The following is a 19,919-nucleotide window of genomic DNA, read 5'->3' as shown; positions in this document are numbered from 1 at the left end:
ATGGCTGGTAAAGAGGAAAAAGAAAAAAATAGATTTTTATATATATATATATTATAATATTTTGAATATAAATTTCTTAAAAAATAATATTTTATTTTACTGCTAAAATTATTCAGTAAATTTAAAATAATTTAATTTTTAAAAGGGGAGTCAAACTTAAGAGAGATTTTAAAAGCAAACGGAAGACAAATAGTAGAGGATGCTGGTTTTTGTGATTATTCGTTTCTCCACGTCAACGGATAAAAAAAGATGAAAATAAATAAAATTCTACCAGAAAACTGCACGTCAGCATCCTCTCATTTTTTTTACTCCAAATAAAACAAGTCATTACTCCCTCCTCATTTTTTCCCACCATTTTCCCTGCACTTTTTTCTCGCAATCCAAACAGCTAATAGCTTTCCCGTCGATTCCTTCATAATTTGTGCATGTCGATTAAATACCATAATCACAGCTTCGTATCTTCGAGGTGCTTAAATTCCTTCCTCTTATTTTATCTAATTTTTCCTTTAATTTGTTGCTTTCACGTGCGGATTGTTTGGTTTTGGTTTCATACGAGTGATTTAGTTTCTTTATTTATAACTATTTCGTATAAAATTAGTCGCTGATATTTGTTAAACTGCTTTCCTGGAAAATTTGATGCAGAAAATAGCTAAGTGAAGGTTTAAATTTTTATGTCCGTTTCTGGCGAATTGTTTCGTTTCCCTAGCTAGCCAAACAGCTCGATATACATATAAAAAGAAGAGAAAAAGGCCAGAGCGCATTGCCGGTTTTAAGAAGCTTACTTTTTGAAGGGGAAAAAAACTTAATTGTGTTTTTTCAGTTTTCATGGATAATTTTTAATATTTAAGTGAATTATTTCTTAATGTTGGTGGTTCACTTCACATGAATTAAGATAATGTTTTATGCGGTGTTAAGTTTGAAGCTTTTGATAATATGTTATTTAGGATTGCTAAAAGGTTGAAGTTCAAAAAATAAGTTTCAACTGATCATGTATTTACTAATTCAAAAGACCAGAAGCTATCTATCTGGCTAGTGATTTATGGGCTAAACTAGAAAGTATAAACACTTTAGAAGGAGGATGAAAGGAAATGAAAAAAAGAAGAAGCCTGCTATAGAACATCTGTAGTAAAAAATATATAAGTTATATGACACACGTATTGTTCTTTTTATTAATGTTGTGTGAAAATACTTGTGCCTTGCTGGTTCTGTTGTTTTACCAGGCCTTCTAATCCATGTCTATCGAGGAGTTCATTTGGAACCCATGCTTCTTGCAAAAGAATGGTTAGCTCGGGTTATATGTTGACAAATTGGGGTAATCTGAGGAAGAAATGTCTAATAAGGCAGACTTCATTAGATATTCACAGGCTAGTGGGTTATAGGAAACATGTTTCAGCTTTCCGTAAATCAAGAAGGATGGGACTCCGTATTCCTCTTGCATCAGCTGAAGATGGTGTGACTGTCAATGAGAGTTTGCAAACCAGTACTAATACAGATGTAGATGGCATAAAGACCAAGCTTAACCAATCACTCGAAGGTGAAGATTATAGTAATGGACTCGTTCAATCTTTACACGATGCAGCTAGGGTTTTTGAGCTGTCAATCAAAGAACAAGATTCATTATCAAAGTCGTCTTGGTTTTCAACGGCCTGGATTGGTGTAGATAGGAAAGCATGGGGGAAAACACTATCTTATCAGGTTTTTTTTGGTTCATTCTTCGAGATTTTATTAATATGTTTAATTTGATGCATAAAGTATGTATGCTTCCATCTTAGTTATCATTTAAGCATGAAAATTTCATCCACTTTTCAGGCTGCCGTGTATTCCCTACTCCAAGCTGCAAGCGAGATTGCTTCCCGAGGTTATAGTAGAGACAGGGATATATATGTTTTTGTCCAAAGAAGGTAGTTCGTAATATGTATTGTATATTTCATGTAGCTCATTGGTATTTACTTTCCACAAATATTGTTCAAATATAGACTATTGTTGCCCGTTCAAGTTTTTTATGAAAATTCTTATGCGTATTTAAATGTTTATCACAAGTAGTATCAATTTGTGCAAATATTTTTCAGCTTATTTGGCGGTAAGAAAAACTTAAATCTTTTCCCACCTTGAATATGGTTCATGTTAAAATTGGCATTACAAGTTGAATTATGTCCAGAAGTTTATGCTTCTATTGTTAAAGATATTGTTGATAGGCTTAAAGTTTTTGAAGGTGTTGTTAGATGGGTTAATAGGACAGCTAACCTTGAGGCTGACGCCCTATCTAAGGCTGGAATAGGTTGATTTTAGTGTTGTTGTTTAGGGATGTTTTTTGGTTTTCTACTTTCTATTAAGGGTGTTGTAACTGCTAAGTACTTATTTTGTTATTAATGAAATTCTAAGGCACTCTTTTCCTCCTTCCGCTGATTAAGGAGCTTTTCTTCGAGCTCCATTAATCATGAGACCTTCTATTCTTATAAAAAAAAAGTTGTTCTCCTCAGGTTGTCACATAGTAATCTGTTATTTATGCAGAATAAAATAGCTAAAGGAGATCATGCTGTGTTGTAAAATGTGAAGTGGATAATGCTTGATAGTTGAGGGGCATTTGATCATGGAGGCAAATTATGTTATTGTTGTAATTTTGAAATTTCGTTCTGTCTAGTTTTGCTGCAGGAGGCTTATGCTTTCTCTGCCCTTCTCTATTTTCATAAGAAAACTCTGTTCTCATTATTCTCGTTTATGTGTATCTAATAAACTCTAATCAGCTAGTTCTCTGGTTAACTGCTTATATTACTTCCCTTTTCGCTTACCATTTCTACCATCCTCTAATAATTACATTGATGCAGTTTGTTGCGTCAATCTGCCTCCTTAGAGAGCTTAATCAGGGAGAAACTATCAGCCAAGCAACCTGAAGCATATGACGGGTTTTGGAACGAACAAGTTCCAGCTGTGGTGATCTCTTTTGTAAATTATTTTGAAGGAGACCTTCGATTCACTGCTGCCACAGATGTGTAAGTCGTCACCCCTTGCTTCTTCATGCGGGCCTCTCATAAAGCGCTTGATAGTTGTGCTGCTTCTGTATCCTGACTCTTTTAATCTTCTACCAGGTGCGGGAAAGGCAAGTCATTATCTGCAGGAAGTGAAAGTGACAAAACTCTTCTCATGCTTGCACTGACTTGTGTTGCTGCAATCACAAAACTTGGTCCTGCTAAAATTTCCTGTTCTCAGTTCTTTTCCACAATTCCAGACATAACTGGTAGACATATGGATATGCTGGTTGATTTCGTTCCAATTCACCAAGCTTTTCATTCTATAAAGGACATTGGGCTACACAGAGAATTCCTTGTCCATTTTGGTCCCCGAGCTGCAGAATGCAGAGTGGAAAACGATCAAGATTCAGAGGAGGTTATTTTCTGGGTTGATCTTGTACAGAAGCAGCTGCAGAGAGCAATAGATAGAGAGAAAATATGGTCAAGGCTAACAACATCTGAAAGCATTGAGGTTTGGAGTGGCAGTTTATAATTTGTCTAAATTTGAGACATCCTGTTTTTTTTTCGTCTCCTAAAAATAGCATCCTGGCCAAAGGTTATAAAATAATCTACTAATAAGTTCATATCTCTAGGATGAATTTGTTTACAAGATGTTTATGGCTTTCCCCAAATATTTTCAGAATATGATTGACAAAATGTGAAATTATGATAATTGAAGGAGGAAGAAAAATCATTTATGCTGGAGAACTGCTACATATTGCATACACACTCAATTTTTGTTTTGGTCTAGGTTCATTGAAAGCTTTACTAATTTCTTGCAGATCTTGGAAAGGGATTTGACCATTTTTGGATTCTTCATTGCCTTAGGCAGAAATACACAGGCTTTTTTATCTGCAAATGGATATGATGTTATAGATGATCCCATTGAAAGCTTCATTAGGTATCTTTGAATACTATAACTTCTTCTTCTATCATGATGGATACATTCCAATGATTTAGTTGCGAGTTTAATTCAATGTCCTTTTCCTGTAGGTATCTTATAGGTGGCAGCGTATTGTACTACCCCCAACTCTCATCGATAAGTTCTTATCAGCTGTATGTTGAGGTCAGCATACATGGTTTTTTTCGTTATTTCCTTTCTGACAAATATGTTTCATGTCAAATATCTGACTCTATCTTTAATCCGTTAGATCGTGTGTGAGGAGCTGGATTGGCTTCCTTTTTATCCTGGCATTGTCAGCACATCAAAACAGTCTCACGGACATAAAAGTATACGAGAAGGTCCTCCTAATACTAAAGCTGTTCCTGAAGTGTTGGATGTTTGTTCTCATTGGATGCAGAGCTTTATTAAATATAGTAGATGGCTGGAAAATCCTTCTAGTGTTAAGGCTGCAAGGTTCCTGTCTAGAGGGTAAAGGAGTTTGTGGTTCATTAATTGATAGCCAGTTTATATTGATCTCTGTTGCATAATTTGAGCAAAATGTTGTTATCTTTATTGTTTAGGCACAACAAGTTGATGGTGTGCATGAAAGAACACAAGATACCATTGTAAGTTTTGGATGCTTAACTTTAGTCTTCCTTCCTTTCCTCACTTGAACATCGCTTTTCTCTCTCACATTTTCATACACTTTTGAATTCAAGTACATGCATGATTGCTAAGTTTTCAAACATAGAATTCGATCCGTTTTAAAACGTCTATCGGTTATTAAGAAAAAGATACATGTGAACCGAATGCATTTGGGTACCTGAAGCTTCTGAGAAAAACGTGAAAAAAAATTTGAATCTTGATATGCTAACTAGAAATTTTCTACCATTTATGATATGGATGCTTATCCATACATGTATACTATGATTTATGAGAAAAAAAAATGAGTAAAATGGGGTAAGATATCCATTAGGAACAAAGGGAGGAAAGATGCTAAAGCTTGCTGTGTTTGGGGAAAAAAGGAAAGGTCTCTAAGGCTCACTGCAGAAATAAGGGGAAAAATGAGTTTCAACATGGAAATTTCCCCTTCTTCTGTTCTCTAGGTCCTTTTTTTGTATTCATAGAAGCAATTTGGTGCTATTTTTTGGGCGATCAAAGGCCATTATCATTTACTTTGATATGGTTTTACATGGACTTGATCTGATAAGAGGTTTGTATGATGTTGCCAATAGAAGTATAGTTGCATCATTGAATGTTCAATCATCCTTATTCATAATACTTAACAGTAACAGAAAATGAAGAAATTACCACAGGATGATTATTTGGCAGTGATTTAAATTAGAGCGCAACCTATTGCTTAATTCCTGCTTTCTGTTCTTTGGCTATGATATATATTAAATCCATTGACTCTTATGTTCTTTTTATCTCTCACTTTCTTTCTGCATCAAAATGTTTTGATCTGATTGATGCTAGGCCAACCCTCTTAATTGTATTTTATTTGATTTATTACTTCTGGAATGTATTTTTGCAAATTATTTTCACTTTATTACCAAGATTATTAGTTTTTGATTTGTTTTTTATGCAAGAGGGATGTGGACCATGTGGTAAGAACCTAGTCAGTTCCTGTATATCTTTACTATCATCTCAGTCTCATGCCATACAAGTGCTGCATTTTCTTGATAATGGTATTTTATTACTTTATATATAATGATTTCTAATCTCTGATATTCTAGCTGGAAATGTGATGCAGGAGGGAAATGGAGACTAGATCCGTTGGTGGTGCTGTAATTGAGAAAGAGTCAGATTCATTTGATAAGGTTTATCCTTTTCCCTTCAAAATAAGTCACTTCAGAGCAGATTTTATGTAGTCTGGAACTAGCTTCTTTGCCTCTGCTGATTCATTTGGTAACGCAGTATTAGTAATTGAGAAAGAGTCAGATTTGTTATTGCTTACACCTATTTCTCATGAAACCAAGGATGTCGTAGCCTTTTCTTGGAAATTCTTGAATGAATGTCAACTTCCCTTCCTTTTTCTTTGTTAGGCTTCTGTGTGAACTTGATTGTGTTGTTCAACAGCACTGATGGATTGGCTGATTACTTGTTTTGTTTTCCATAAAACATATAATCTTTAAGGGGGGAAACAAATAATAAAATGTTTGATGCATAGCAAAAGTAGAACTTGTCAGAAATATATACGCGCACTAGAAGAATACAGGTTGATAATTGCAATCATATAGAATAGCATCAATAAATCATCTTTACTGCAGCATTCAGAAGATTGTGTTGCAATTCAATGTTATAACTAGGCATGTTAAGAGATGTTCTAATGGGGAAGCTGATTGTTTAGCTAAATCGGGCATAGGCTAGTGTGAGGTGAGATTCTTTGGTTCGGTGAGATGGGTGTATGTTTTGCGTGTTTTAATGGGGGACTTTGTTTTGTATCTGGTTTGTTTTTGGATGTACACCTTTTATTATGCAATAAAATTTGGGGTACTCTTTTCCTCTTCCAATGACTGTTGAGTTTTTCGCAACTTGATAGTTATGAAGGGGTTTTTTAATTTTTAGTGAGGCCCTTTTCTTATTAAAAAAAAAATCTTTACTGCAGCATTATGTCCAACACTGATCATCAGATTCACCATGACCTTATAACTATGCTGATGCTTCTTTCTCAACTTTTACTAAGGCAAATATTTGATATAAAAGGCATAATTGCTTTCTTCGTTCTCATCTTGCAGCAGCTCCTTGTGTTATGCTTTTATGGATAAAACTCTTGCTGCAGTATTACCCAGTCTATATTTGTCTTATTTTAAATTTGTTGAACAGTTCTAATTCTGCAGTCACATCATGTTGGTTTCAGGCATTAGAGAGTGTTGAAGAAGCTCTGAAAAGACTAGAAAACTTGCTTCAAGAGTTGCACGTTTCAAGTTCTTACTCTGGGAAAGAGCAATTACAGGCAGCTTGTTCCGACCTTGAGAAAATAAGGAAACTAAAGAAAGAGGCTGAATTTTTGGAGGCATCTTTCAGAGTAAAAGAAGCTTTTCTTCTCCAGGTTTTCTTCCTACCCCAACTTCACTATGAAATTAGTGTCATAATGGCAAAATGGCACTGGCTTTTCAGTGCAACATGTAGAAGATAAATTTTTGCCTTTTGCTTCAACAAAAGTGCACTTGGTGTTAAAATTAGATAACAATGGAAATAGAAGAATGAGAAAAGAATTGTAATTTTCACTTTTTAGTTTCATTGACAATCGAATACAACCTTTTATAGCCTACAAGAGTGCTAAACTATTTTGGAATATTAGCATAAACTACGAAAGTCTAAGTCACAAAGGAATCAGAATTGATTTCAGTATTTACAGCTTGCATTGACTTGGTAGGAAATTATTCCTTAATCCATTGCCAGATTTTCAGGGACATGTGTTCCTAAATATCCGGGTCAAAAAATCTTCCAGATTCTGTCAAGACTTGGGACATGACCAAGGAAATTGATATCAAAGATTTTTTTTAATAGTCTGGGGTGATTACAAGTTAGTATCTATTCAAAACTTTCTTAACCAATTGACAACGCACTGAGGGCTGAGGCCACTTGATGGGTTCGATATCAAAGAAATTTTTTTGCTAGGTGTATTTGCAAATTAATATAATTAATTTCATGGTGTTAGTTGCTGATCGGCGCTACATTAATCACAGACTACCTGAGTGGCTTTTACTTGTTTTTGGTACATTTCAGGGTTGGTTTGCAACAATATAAATAGTTTAGTTCAAATTGAAATTATGCCCCCCTCCCTGCCAGAATTGGGTGTTTTAGTTTCTTTACATGGCAGTCCATGCCTTGATCTTGTATCTTACACATTATAAAAAATGTTTTTGAGCTTAGTTCAAATTATGTAAATTCAATACTTTAATTCAGGAAGCTGGTGATGATACTTCCCAGTCCTCTTCTAGTGAGCAGCAAGAATATCCAAAGACAAAAACCAGAAAGAGTGCTAGTTTAACAAATGATAGAAGCAACAGGTAGCAACTTCAGCTGTAGACTATATAGTTTTGCCTGCTTTCATGAAACTTATTGTTAATGCTAGTTCAACCATACTCTGCCTCTTTATTTTATTTATGTCTCTTTCATTAGAGTTAATGAATCTCGTGGATTATGGAGCTTCTTACACCCTTCATCCAGGAAGCCTGTTGCGGAGTTATCAGCTATAGAGAAATCGGTATAATCTGTCTACACAAGTAGCATTTTACACTTGTTGGCCGTGCATTTGTTCATTTTAGTATCAAATTTGCACTTTAACTATTCTCCTGTTGGTCCATAATCTATATCACCACCAGTGTTCTGGCCTTAAGCTCTAGTTTCAAAGGATTTGAGAACCGGACCTTTTAACACTGGAGATACACTGTTGAGATGTTGGAGTAGTTGCTAAGTAATGCCTGGTTTCAACTTCTGTCAAAATATTATAAATCCGCGACATGTTCATCAAGCTTAAGTTGTTTGTATATCTGTACGGAAGGTTGTACATGAGCATTGGTTGAAACTTGAAGGTTAGAGGACAGTGAAGAACCTCACAAGAAATCTGTCATCCAATAATTATGTTAAGAAGCAACACTTTCTTGGATACACCATCAAATATATACTATGTTATAAAATTCTAAGTTTGATAATATATTCAAGGAGCTAGAGCATATTGTATGGTGTTGGAAATCTCTGTATACTTTATTTAAACGGAAGCTAATCACAATTTTGTTGCATCCAGGGAAATGAATTTATTGAGCAGAATGCATCAAATGCCAATAATGTCGATTCAGAACCAAATGAAGTCTGCCGCTTTGAACAACTAAGGAATGAACTAATTGAGCTTGAGAAACGTGTTAAAAGAACTGCTGATCAGTCAGCATTTGAGGAGGTAAGCACAGTCTATTATCAGGTATAATTGTGTAGTTTCATCACAAAAGAGGCCATCCATTAGAAGAATGAGAAACATAATGATTTAATTTGCATGGTTTAATTTGCTTTACCATTTTCAAATTTGTTCAGGATGTTAAGGTTACAGTTGATCGTCGTGGTTCTATTGATGATGTTGGACATGCTCAATTGGTTGAGGTTGAGGTTGAGAAGAAAGGAAGTTTTATTGAAAAATCATTAGAGAAAATAAAAGAAACAAGCATGGTATGAGTCTCTTGAGGATGTCTATAAATAAACTAATGTTTGTATAATTAGCATTCAGTGATCAATCTAGCTTTGATTTATGTGTTCTTCCAATGTTTGGGCAAAAGAAGTCCTTATTTTCAGTGACTAATTATTTTTCTCATTTTAGAATTTAGTTCGACTAATTAAAACCTGTTTTTCATAGACCTTGAGAAAACTTTTCTAAATGGCCCATGATAGGGGTTGTAAGATTGGTTAAAGGCCAGAGGAACTTCTGCAATTTAAAGTCTAAATATGGTTTATTTTCTATATAACAGCAATTGGTAAGTTATAAATCGTATAGTCTCCCGATGCCTTTGGAATATGCTTAGCTCTTATTTTATCAAAAACTTAAGCTATATTGCCTGTTCTGTATCTGGTCTCGTTTGATTATTCTACATCCTAAAACCTCTTTATTTAGAAGTAGCAAGGGTGCTTACTTCTTTCCATATCCCTTATATGTACACTGACATGTTTGATATGGGTATGTGAAACATGTTGAAGTAGGTTATACAACATGCAAAATAAATTTTGGATTGCTAATATATTCTTTCCCTTTTTCATGAAACCTGAGAAGAATTATGATCCTAGATTTTTAAGATTTCTATCGATTGTTTCAGATTCTCTCCATCTATATTTTGTGTGGTCTGCCTATTTTATGGTGTATACAATCATCACTTCAAGAAGTTGTCTATAGTTTTCTCATGAATACTGTCATCTGTGTTATTTACCAATAAACAGGATGTCATGCAAGGAACCCAGCTTCTAGCTATTGATGTTGCTGCTGCAACAGAGTTGCTTAGAAGGGCCCTGATTGGGGATGAATTAGCAGAAAAAGAAAAGAAAGCCCTTCGGAGAACTCTAACTGACTTGGCATCAGTCATTCCTATTAGTATTTTGATGCTTCTTCCTGTAAGTTAAAATAATAAATCATTCTGACAAATCTGTCTCTGTCAACACATTGCTGATTGATCATTTTTTGTTTTCTTGTGCACATAACAAATCTATCATGGGACTTCCACTTAAAATCATCAACCTTGGATCGATAAAAAAAAAAAAAGCAACACTTTTGCTAGTAATATGACCACATGAGTTTTTGGTTGAAAATTAATTTCAGAGAGAATACTCTTCCTATAATTTTATCTGGAAGTATTTGTTCATGTAAGGTATCTTTAACACCTACAAATTTTCTCTAAAGTAAGTTTGTCTCTTCCTTTTCCCCCTAATTATCCAAAACAATGAATCATAGCATAAACATCTAGCATGCTGGGTATATCAAACAATTGATGTTGAGCGAACCTTAAATTATTAGAGAATTAAGAAAGAATACTTCTATACCTCTACATGACTAGAACAAATTTACAGATTGTATGCTATCTTTCTAGTCATCTTTTATTTGCAATTCAATTTATCATTTATGATGGAAAAATTATGCCTATAGGTTACTGCTGTTGGGCATGCAGCCATGTTGGCTGCCATTCAAAGATATGTGCCAGCGCTGGTGTGTCATCTCTCTTGTTTGCCTTACTTCAAATATTGAATCTCTAGTTCTCAATGGCTAACAATCTGTTTCATGGCAGATACCATCCACATATGGACCTGAACGTTTAGACCTTTTGAGGCAGCTTGAGAAAGTGAAGGAAATGGAAGCAAGTGAAATTGATCCTGAAGAAAATGTGGAGGGCATAGCCTGAATACCTATGGATGCCTTGTATAGCCTTTAAAAGTAAAACAATACTCTTCATATAGAGTAACAATTGGTTTGCTTTTCTGTTTAAGATCCTGAATACTCCTTGTTTTGCCTTTTCTTCATTAATTGCAAAAATTGCTAAAAACAAATGTAAACCAAACAGAACCTAAGAAATGCCTTAGGTAGGCTTGTAGCCCATGAAGAAGAAAAAAATCGTACTTCACTATTTTCCTTTTGCAATGAGAATGAGACATTCTTATGAATCTGCTTGTCTGAAATACTTCGTGCAATTTGTTTTGCGAAAGCAGATTGCTGGACTCTGCTTTTATTTATTTATTTCTAGAAAGTCTTGTATGTGGATGACATTTGTGTCGGATTTGCAGTAGCAAATGTCTGATGTACATTGCATGGGATAGAGAGGAAAAAGATGTTTGAAAATGACTTGCATGTTATAAATGGCTGCATGGAAATGGGTGCTCTAGCTATGTTACTCAGATTCGGGTGTGAGTGTCGAATATAGGTATAGTTACACTTTTTCAAGTTTTTCCATGTAGGATCTTTGGACATCTCATTCTCATTTCATGTCTTGGACACAAGTGTTAGACACGGGTACTTCAAGAAAAATTAAAGACTCAGAGCAATATAGCTCTAGAATTAGATATTGGTAAGTTGAAATTCTAGTTTAGCTTGCACTAATGATGGGATAATATTACTGTGTGATACAAGTTCTTATTTCTTAGAACTTTGTGGAAGAGATGTCAAGTGATACATTGGTACGGCCATTGTTCACCAGTTGTTGCCTGATGAATTTTTTTACTTTGAAAGCTTCAAAGCTCATGAGTATTGCTTGTATGTCTTCAGTAGGAAAATTTTACGGGAGTCATCTGGAACATTATTTATTTCCTCAATGGCAATGACATGTTATCGACTTCACGATCAATTTTACTTGCAGACCGTGGGCATTCTGGTTCTGGTTCTAGACAAACATTTGTTACAAAGGTATGTTTTCTAATTTTGGCGTTTTTATTATATTTTAAGACAACAATTTCCACCGTACAATTGTTTTTCTTCTAAATTCTTTCGATTTCAAGCTGATATCAATGTTGCTTTCATTGCACTATTGATTTCATTTTGTTCCTTAGGGCTTTAAGTAAGGGAAAATTTGGATGTTATTCTGAGGCAGATGTAAACTGAGTTGAACATGAAATATACTTGGCTCCAAAAGGACGTATGATAAGGAGAAAAAGCAAAATGGGACAAATATTCTCATGTTCTTACTATATCTATACTGTGCTTGCAGTGAAATATTATTGCTGGAAAAACCCATTATGCAGGTGCCCCTTCTATCTCTTGATTGGCCGTGAACAATATCTTGTGTTCCTCCCGCTTACAGAGCCACTAAAACTTCATACGCCATTTCCAGTGGTGGTCAATTGGTAACTTTCTCTTTTGAATCCTTATTGGCCCTAATAACCAGTTGACACTTTATCTGATTAGTCATATAAGGAATGCAATGATATCTGTGTATCTTGTTACCAAATCCCTCTACCTGTATTAATATCTCTAGTTTACCTGGAAGGTCTTTCAAACATATGCGTGCAAGCTTGAACCCTGTAGCTATTATTCCAAACATCAGCTTGCTTTGAATTGTTTGTTTACATTAGTACATAATTAAGAATATCTATTAGATGATTTGATTCAATGCTTAAGCACAAGTGGCCTATAGCTTACGTCCTACCAGCTTGTGGGTTAAGGTGGCTTAAGATATTGATGTTGATATGTGATTTGTTCTTAGTTATACATATTCCCCGACTGAACAAGACATGTTTAGTCATAAATTTTAGGTTAATTGCCCAGATGACCCCAACTATGGGTTAAATTTTAAAATTTGTCCCAAATAGACGTCTGGTGCAATTAACAGTAAGTTTACTAAAAAAGCACACACACATCTTGTAGACGTAGTTGTTTGAATCATTGTCTCTATCATCAATTCAGATATGAAACTGGAGACTGATGCAAACTGGCACATTAATATAGGGTTCTGAAGATGGAACCCTATGTTTACCCTTATTTTACTGCTTGGATATCCTTGGTGAATTCATATTTAATATCACTTCAACATTGCAGGATGGCAATCTTTGCATTATCTAATTCAGGGGACCACTTTGTTTATATATCTTCCACTGTTTGATCTGTTTCAGGGCCATTCTTCTCATCCTTCTGGACAGCGACCAGATTTACAAACAATGGAGCGGTAAAAAAGCAAACCAAATATCAAAGACGACCGAATGGTACCTCAGCAGTTCATTTCATTTCCTTTTTAATGGAATCAGCAGTTCGGTTCATCGGTTTTTAATTTTACATATAATGAATTAAATATTCATTTTCTATCATGACGTTTACGAATAGAGCAAACTAAGTTGGAAGTGTCACCTTTGTCCTACAGTATTTGATTCAAATTAATCGATTAATAAATCAAATATTGGTGGTTATACCAAAATATCTATTTTCTCATCTTTGAGAAAAATAAAATAAATAAATAAATAAATAAATATATATATATATATATTTCGTTTACGTTTTGATCTTTCAAGTGATGGGCTCCATTAAGTCAAATGACATCTTCATATATATTCTCCTTGATCTTCTCACCTTTATCCTGTAAAAATCATAAATATGGAAAAGAACTTATATAAACAAAATACTATACGAAACTACGTTGTAATCATCGATGCTTGTATTGGAGCAGCTATTTCTGCAGCAAATTTAGAATCATGTGCCTAACTGTTATGACAATACCTGCCTCCCCTGTTGACCTTCAATTATTTGGACGGCATTTTAATCATTGCAAATCTCCATCAATTTCAACACCTAATTTTTTAATTGGCTTCCATTTGCAACAATATTTTTTTACTTTGATTTTTTAAAAGTATTATATGAGATGGTAACGTTTATTCCATGTATTATTTTGATATTTTTTCAATTTAAATTTATATGATATTTTATAATATCGATGGTGTAGATAAAAATATTCTATATAAAATTATAATGATAAAAAAATATTTAATAAATTATTATAGGAGTGATAAAGAGCTTGAGTTTGATTCTTAGATATGTGATTCTTTAATTACTTTATTTGAGATTATATAAATGTATAGAACAAAAAAATCATCATAATAATAATATTTATTATCTAACGTAAAAATAAATATTTTAAGATTTTTAAACTAAATTGATGACTATTTTATTTGTAACACATCATAACCAGAAATATTATATATAGAACAGATATATATTAATTAAAATTTAAAATAAAGTAATTATTATTTTAAAAAATAAATTAATGGTTTTGAAGTTGTATTAATCGATATTGATGTTTTTTTTTTGAAAAAAAAAATGGCTAGGCCCAAATAAACCATGACGAACTTAATCACGCTTTATTAACTAAACTAGTGGAATTAGGGCAGGTGCTAACTGTTCGACCTCACTAATCATGGTTTTTGTTAATCTGTCTCATTAGATGCAGCAAATCAAATTAAGCAAACAGCTCCAAACTCAATATTTTACTCAATTAATTAATCTTAAGATTAATTAATTGTTCTAAGTCTAAGCGTATAACAGTGAATCGGTGATGATGCCGACGATGAAATAGCCTACGAGAACATGTGCATTGCTTACCGAGTTGGCGTCCAGTTTTGAAGTTTAGGAGTGAGAGTAAAACAGGTGGGTGGACTGACATTGACTTGACACCGACGAGCTTTCTGGCGTGGATGGTTCGGAGACATCGAGTTGGCACTCAACGTCCACCCCGAATAGCCGTAGCAGCCTCTTTGGGTTCCCATCTGCTCAATAGCATTTGATAAATTACCATATATTAATATATTTTAAATAAAAAATTGATTCATATAATTATAAGTTATATTTATTAGATTTAAGTTTAAGTTCGAGCGTAACCTTGTATCTTATATCAAAAGTTTTATTATCCCATTCAAATTTCAAATTTCATATATGATATTAATAAAACAAATATATTATTAATTTTCAAATGTATTCACAATAAAATTTATATTTTATATATTTATTTATAATAAATTTTAAAATATAATGATATGAATTATTTATTTTTATATTTATTTTTTATCATATATCATCTATCATCTATCTAATTTTAATAATTAATATATTAACTATAAATTTTTATAAGTATAAAATAATTAAGTACTGAATAATACATTGCTCCCATATAGTTGGAATGTGTCCTCACACACTTCAATGTGAAAAAAAATTAAATTTTATTGACAAAAAATAAACTCCGAATTTTACAATGATCTCAGTATATATTCATGAAAAAGGATAAGAGTTTACGATGTGACAAAAAAATATATCTAATGTATATAACATACCTGCATGAAGACAGCCGGGTTGGTATGGTACATGAGCCTCAAGATAAGGATGGCCTAATCCCCAAGTACCCCACCGCTCATTGCCACCGGCACTGCCGCCATCCTCCTCCGCTGCAGCACTGCGCCTGTTCCACCCTATAAATAACCGACCAAAATCCGGACGGTGTCGTTGAAACAAAACAATGTCACCAGCATGGAGTTTCTTCTCTTTGACGTATCTGCTCCAGCCTTTGGTCAACACGTAGCTTTGGCTACTGTTCCAGTAGGAGTAACGGAAGCTCCAACGCTTGCACGACTCGTCCTCGAAACTCATTAGCAACCCACCCGAGTCACCGCCGCCGAGTGGGAAGTACTTCTCCGCGTGGTTTTTGGGGATAACAAGCCGGTTCAGCTTGCCGACGTCGCTCGGTGTTAAGGGTTTCTGGAACAGCGGCTCCCATTCGTCGTCGAAAACTGGGTTTTGGGGGTTTTCAAGATAGAAATGAGAGGAGCTTTGTATTGGTTCCATTGAAGACTCTTTGGTTTTGCTTTGAGAGAGTGGGTTATGTAGTACAAGAGAGACTGTATGTAGACACAAATGAGAAAATTGTGTTCGATTTGGAGACTATTTGAGGCAGCTAAAGATATGGCAACCAGAGATAAATAAGCAACTTTTTTTTTTTAATCCAAGTGAGTCCATTCCATTCATAGATGAAAAAACAGAAATATTACAACAGATAAGGGTCTAAATACAACCGGGCTCAAAAGAGGCCCAACGCTATAAACTAAAATCCTTTTAGTTTTCTTATCACCGTTGATGGATGTTTATAAAATATACAGAGAACAAGTGTAAATTCATTCAAATTTAATGAATCAAAATCAAAATTTAACTTAAAATATTAAAATCCACACTTTGCTCTTCTAATTAACACCATTAATCTCAAGTTTCAAGTAAGGTATAGAAACCCCTCAACTTAAAAAATTAGAACAGATTAATGCATGTGTTATTTCTAATTTAAACTATGTTTTGATGGTTAAAAACATTATTAATCTGTATATTTTACTTTAAAAATTAGATAAGATTCATAACATGACATGTTTATTCTTTGTTTAAAGTCAATAAACTATGCTAAGATTGTCATGTATTATTTTGTTTTTGTCTTGACTACCTCACTAAACTTCTCGAAGTTCACTCTACTTATTTTATTATTTCACATGATTTCTTTCATGTTAGGTTGCTTCATAATGTATTTTAAGATTCATTAGTCAATTCCCGACTATTTCGGTGTTAATTTCGTTTTTTTCTAAACTTCTAAGATGGAGTCATATAAATATAATTATTTTGAGTACTATCTTATGATTACAAAGTATTTTTAGATTATCGTATTACGTTGCTAAGCATTTCTATGGATTGGGATAGTATCATAAGTTTATGTTTGTGTATATGAACCATATGTGTTTGATATAAGTCATTTTACGTAAACGGTCTAATTAGCAGCATGTTTTAGGTTTCAAAACGAGTAATGGTTAGGGAAATGCATGATGATGGATAGATTGGAAGCTTAAACTAAGGGAATTCATGCATACATTTGGTAATATCTTAAATTAACCTAAAATGTTAAGTTTGAATAATATTTAACTTATATAATGATTAATTAGAAGTATATCTTCTTGTTTGTGGTTGAAGATCTAGTTATGTTTGATGTATAATAGATGATTAAGTTTATCAATTTTAGTTGTTTGATGTTTAATATATATTTTAGGGTTTCTTGAAGTTTAATATAATCGATTTTAAAAATATATATATATATAATAGCGAGTTTTAAAATTTAGAAGTAAAATTTTGAAACTTTCATTTTATAAGGTTTACGAATTTCCAAATTTCATAGAAATTTTGATATTTCTATTTCAAAAAGTTTAGAGATTTCGGGACTTCACATTAAATTTTGATATTCAAAGAGTGAGTTTTGAAACTCATTTACCCATACAAAGAATATTTATATTTTAATTAATAAACTCAAAATAGTAAATAAAAATATACCTATACTAATAGGTATTAATACTGAAATAAAGTAATACGTGCATTAATACATTTGGGACAAGCATGGCAAAAGATGACATTTAGACATTTCTATAGACGAATCAGAGTTTTATGTTATAACGATGAATTTATAAAAATTTAAGACTATATAAATCTATAAATTTAAAAGGAGTGAAAATAATTTTTTTAATAAAAATATTTAAAATATATAAATTTTTAAAATTTATAAGGGATGATATATCCTTAGACATTTCATAATTATGTCACCTGATAAATATGTCGAGGGGATTTAGTATGAGTGGTCAAATCCCATCACATTTCATTAAATATTTGATGAGAATCTTAACCACGTGTACTTATTAGATTCGATCACTTCATAATCTTAATTTCAACGTGGAAAATACATTGTCCTTACATTTGTCCGTACGAATCACTCCAATTCATTTTTTTAATTAGTGCTGAAAATCTTAATTTAAGTTTAAATTAAAAATAATTAATTAAGTATCGGGTCAAATATATATTTCTTATTTTTTAATTAAATATATTTAATCATATAATTATGAATCCCGCATAATATTTCATTAACTATTTCCTATAAAAGTGAAAAGAGAAAATCGTAAATTATTAAAGAAATGTATTTATGATAGAATTAAATCTTGAGATAAACTTTCAAAAAGCGACAATAAAAAAATATATATAAATTTACATATTACCCATTAAAAATAAAGGTGATAGAATTTAAATTTCACTTTATAAATTTAAATTCTTAAATCTCAACCACTTATATTAAAACTTACCGATGGAATATACATTTTTATTATATTACACGTAATAATTTACTTTCAACATCAAAACTGCATTCACTTGTACGGTTCAAATTTTCACCCTAATGATCCCACAAAAAATATTAAAAAATGTAACCAGAATCTATAAAATATTGAGAGTCCTCTACGAAATTAAATGCATTAAATGACTAAATTTATTGATTTGGTGATTCATAATTAGACTTTAAAACTTGAACATCTAAAAATATTTATGTTCACAATTGGATAATTCACAGGAGAATTAACTGATTCTAAATGAAATAAATTCTTTGACAATGGAATATTTATGTTAGGATACCAAATTACCAACCCAGTTTACTATTAACAAGTTATTTTTATTATTATTTATATATCCCGTGATTAAATTAAAATAATATAAAATTTAATTAATAACCCAATATAGCCACTTCTTAAACTTTGTGAATGAAAATAGGCAATATATTATATCATAATTTTTTATTAATTCAATGAAACTTTTTCAGCAAAAACTTTAGTATGAAATCTTGGTGATGTTGCCATTAATATATTATTTGTGGGTGTTATTCAATTTTAGTTATCTGAGTTTCTGTTGGGAAATTTAAATTGGGTTTAGCTGCTTTTCTTTTATTTGATTGGTTGCCATTAAATTTCTTTGTTGTTTGAAATTAAATTCTTAGTTGACCTTTTATGTTTGGTTTCCAAGAAAATTAAAGAAATCTGGGTTTTTAACCATAAAAGCTTTGAATGTTCTTAACAAGTAATAAACATTTGCTGGCCTCAATTTAGACTCTTCCACCAATCCCTCAATTTCATTAAATTAAGCTCTAACGACCCATTTCTCTCCCCCAATTACTTCCCTTATATGTATCTGCTCTTTCTCCTTCGAACCCATCACCAATCTAAGCTTCCTTTACCTTTAAGTTGAAGGTATCCATCCTTTTATCTGTTTTTCTTCTTCAATATATATATTTCTGTGTATGTACATTGAACTGAATTCTTTTGTTTCTTTGTGGTAGTTTTTTCAGGTTAATTGAATTATATACAAAAGATGAGTCGAAGAAATGGTCCCAAGCTCGAGCTGAAGCTGAACCTATCGCCACCGAGACTTAATCCAAGAGTGGAATCACCGAGCCGAGAGGCGACAGTGTCGCCGACATCTTCTCCGAGTTCATGTGTGTCTTCGCACGATGTCGACATGACCGATGCCGTCGGATATGCAAGCAGCCCCGATGCTACGTCGTCTCCGATGGTTCTCGTAGGTTGTCCGAGGTGCTTTATGTACGTGATGCTTTCGGAGAATGACCCGAAATGCCCCAAATGCAAGAGCACCGTTTTGCTTGATTTCCTCCATGATACTGCAACAACCGCCAACGTTAAAACGAGGAAGAGTTAAGAGCTGGAATCCGTTGATGTTGGTCCACTAGGAACTTTTAGTTAATTTTCCCTTTTATCTTTCTTACATATCGCCATTTATGCTCCAATTTTCCCTTCTTTTCTTTCCTTTTTCCTATGAACTTGCTAGAGATTAAAGAAGAGGAGCGTGAAAGGCACTGTTTTTTTAGGGTTCCAAATCATAGAACATAGAGTATGGGTAGCAGATGTCTCTGTTTTGAGGTTGTTTTCCCTCCTCAGCAGATTACTATGTGAGAAACTGCTTTAACTGCAACTGCCCAAATTTTATTATATATGATATTTATTTATTGTTCCACAAAGCAAAATATTATTTTTCTATTTTTTTACAATAACATTGGAATATAAATATATAATATGAACAGGCGTATGATATATTAAAAATATATATAAACATTATCAGATTAAGAAAACAAATGAAAGGGTAATTAGGTCATTGACAGCATAAGGAGGTATTATTTGATTGAAAAAACCATTAAAACACATAAATGCAAGAGTAATTATGACAGTTGAGAGCA

General features: G+C 32.9%; 3 protein-coding genes across 5 annotated transcripts; 2 read left to right on the top strand and 1 right to left on the bottom strand.

Moving 5' to 3' along the window:
* Positions 1 to 268: 268 nt before the first annotated feature.
* Positions 269 to 10,802, top strand: LOC120113758. 3 transcript variants are annotated; one of them, XM_039134806.1, is made up of 18 exons: positions 270 to 466; positions 1,221 to 1,695; positions 1,810 to 1,901; positions 2,826 to 2,990; positions 3,087 to 3,480; positions 3,791 to 3,909; positions 4,002 to 4,074; positions 4,160 to 4,380; positions 4,473 to 4,517; positions 5,645 to 5,711; positions 6,752 to 6,943; positions 7,804 to 7,907; positions 8,020 to 8,104; positions 8,645 to 8,794; positions 8,926 to 9,057; positions 9,817 to 9,987; positions 10,517 to 10,576; positions 10,656 to 10,802. In XM_039134806.1, the coding sequence occupies exons 1-18, from the start codon at positions 426 to 428 to the stop codon at positions 10,767 to 10,769; spliced, it is 2,700 nt and encodes an 899-aa protein (XP_038990737.1). In that variant the 5' UTR covers positions 270 to 425; the 3' UTR covers positions 10,770 to 10,802. The 3 variants fall into 3 exon arrangements, with proteins under 3 accessions (XP_038990738.1, XP_038990737.1, XP_038990736.1); XM_039134805.1 differs by having other exon boundaries at positions 1,218 to 1,695; XM_039134807.1 differs by lacking the exons at positions 7,804 to 7,907; positions 8,020 to 8,104 and having other exon boundaries at positions 269 to 467; positions 1,219 to 1,695.
* A 225-nt stretch (positions 10,803 to 11,027) lies between these two features.
* Positions 11,028 to 13,197, top strand: LOC120113768. Its single transcript, XM_039134814.1, has 3 exons — positions 11,028 to 11,764; positions 12,100 to 12,201; positions 12,967 to 13,197. Exons 1-3 carry the CDS (start codon positions 11,673 to 11,675, stop codon positions 13,139 to 13,141), a joined length of 369 nt encoding a protein of 122 aa, XP_038990745.1. The 5' UTR covers positions 11,028 to 11,672; the 3' UTR covers positions 13,142 to 13,197.
* A 1,270-nt stretch (positions 13,198 to 14,467) lies between these two features.
* LOC120113650 (B3 domain-containing protein At2g36080-like) lies at positions 14,468 to 15,676 on the bottom strand. Its single transcript, XM_039134731.1, has 2 exons — positions 15,139 to 15,676; positions 14,468 to 14,610 (listed from the first exon to the last, which is right to left on the bottom strand). The coding sequence occupies exons 1-2, from the start codon at positions 15,674 to 15,676 to the stop codon at positions 14,468 to 14,470; spliced, it is 681 nt and encodes a 226-aa protein (XP_038990662.1).
* Between the last annotated feature and the right edge of the window lie 4,243 nt (positions 15,677 to 19,919).

Source organism: Hibiscus syriacus, unplaced genomic scaffold (assembly GCF_006381635.1).
Source record: "Hibiscus syriacus cultivar Baekdansim isolate YM2019G1 unplaced genomic scaffold, ASM638163v2 tig00110213_pilon, whole genome shotgun sequence".
NCBI lineage: Eukaryota > Viridiplantae > Streptophyta > Magnoliopsida > Malvales > Malvaceae > Hibiscus > Hibiscus syriacus.
The sequence above is the reverse complement of the archived record's forward strand: the minus strand, read 5'-3'. Positions and strand labels throughout refer to the sequence as shown.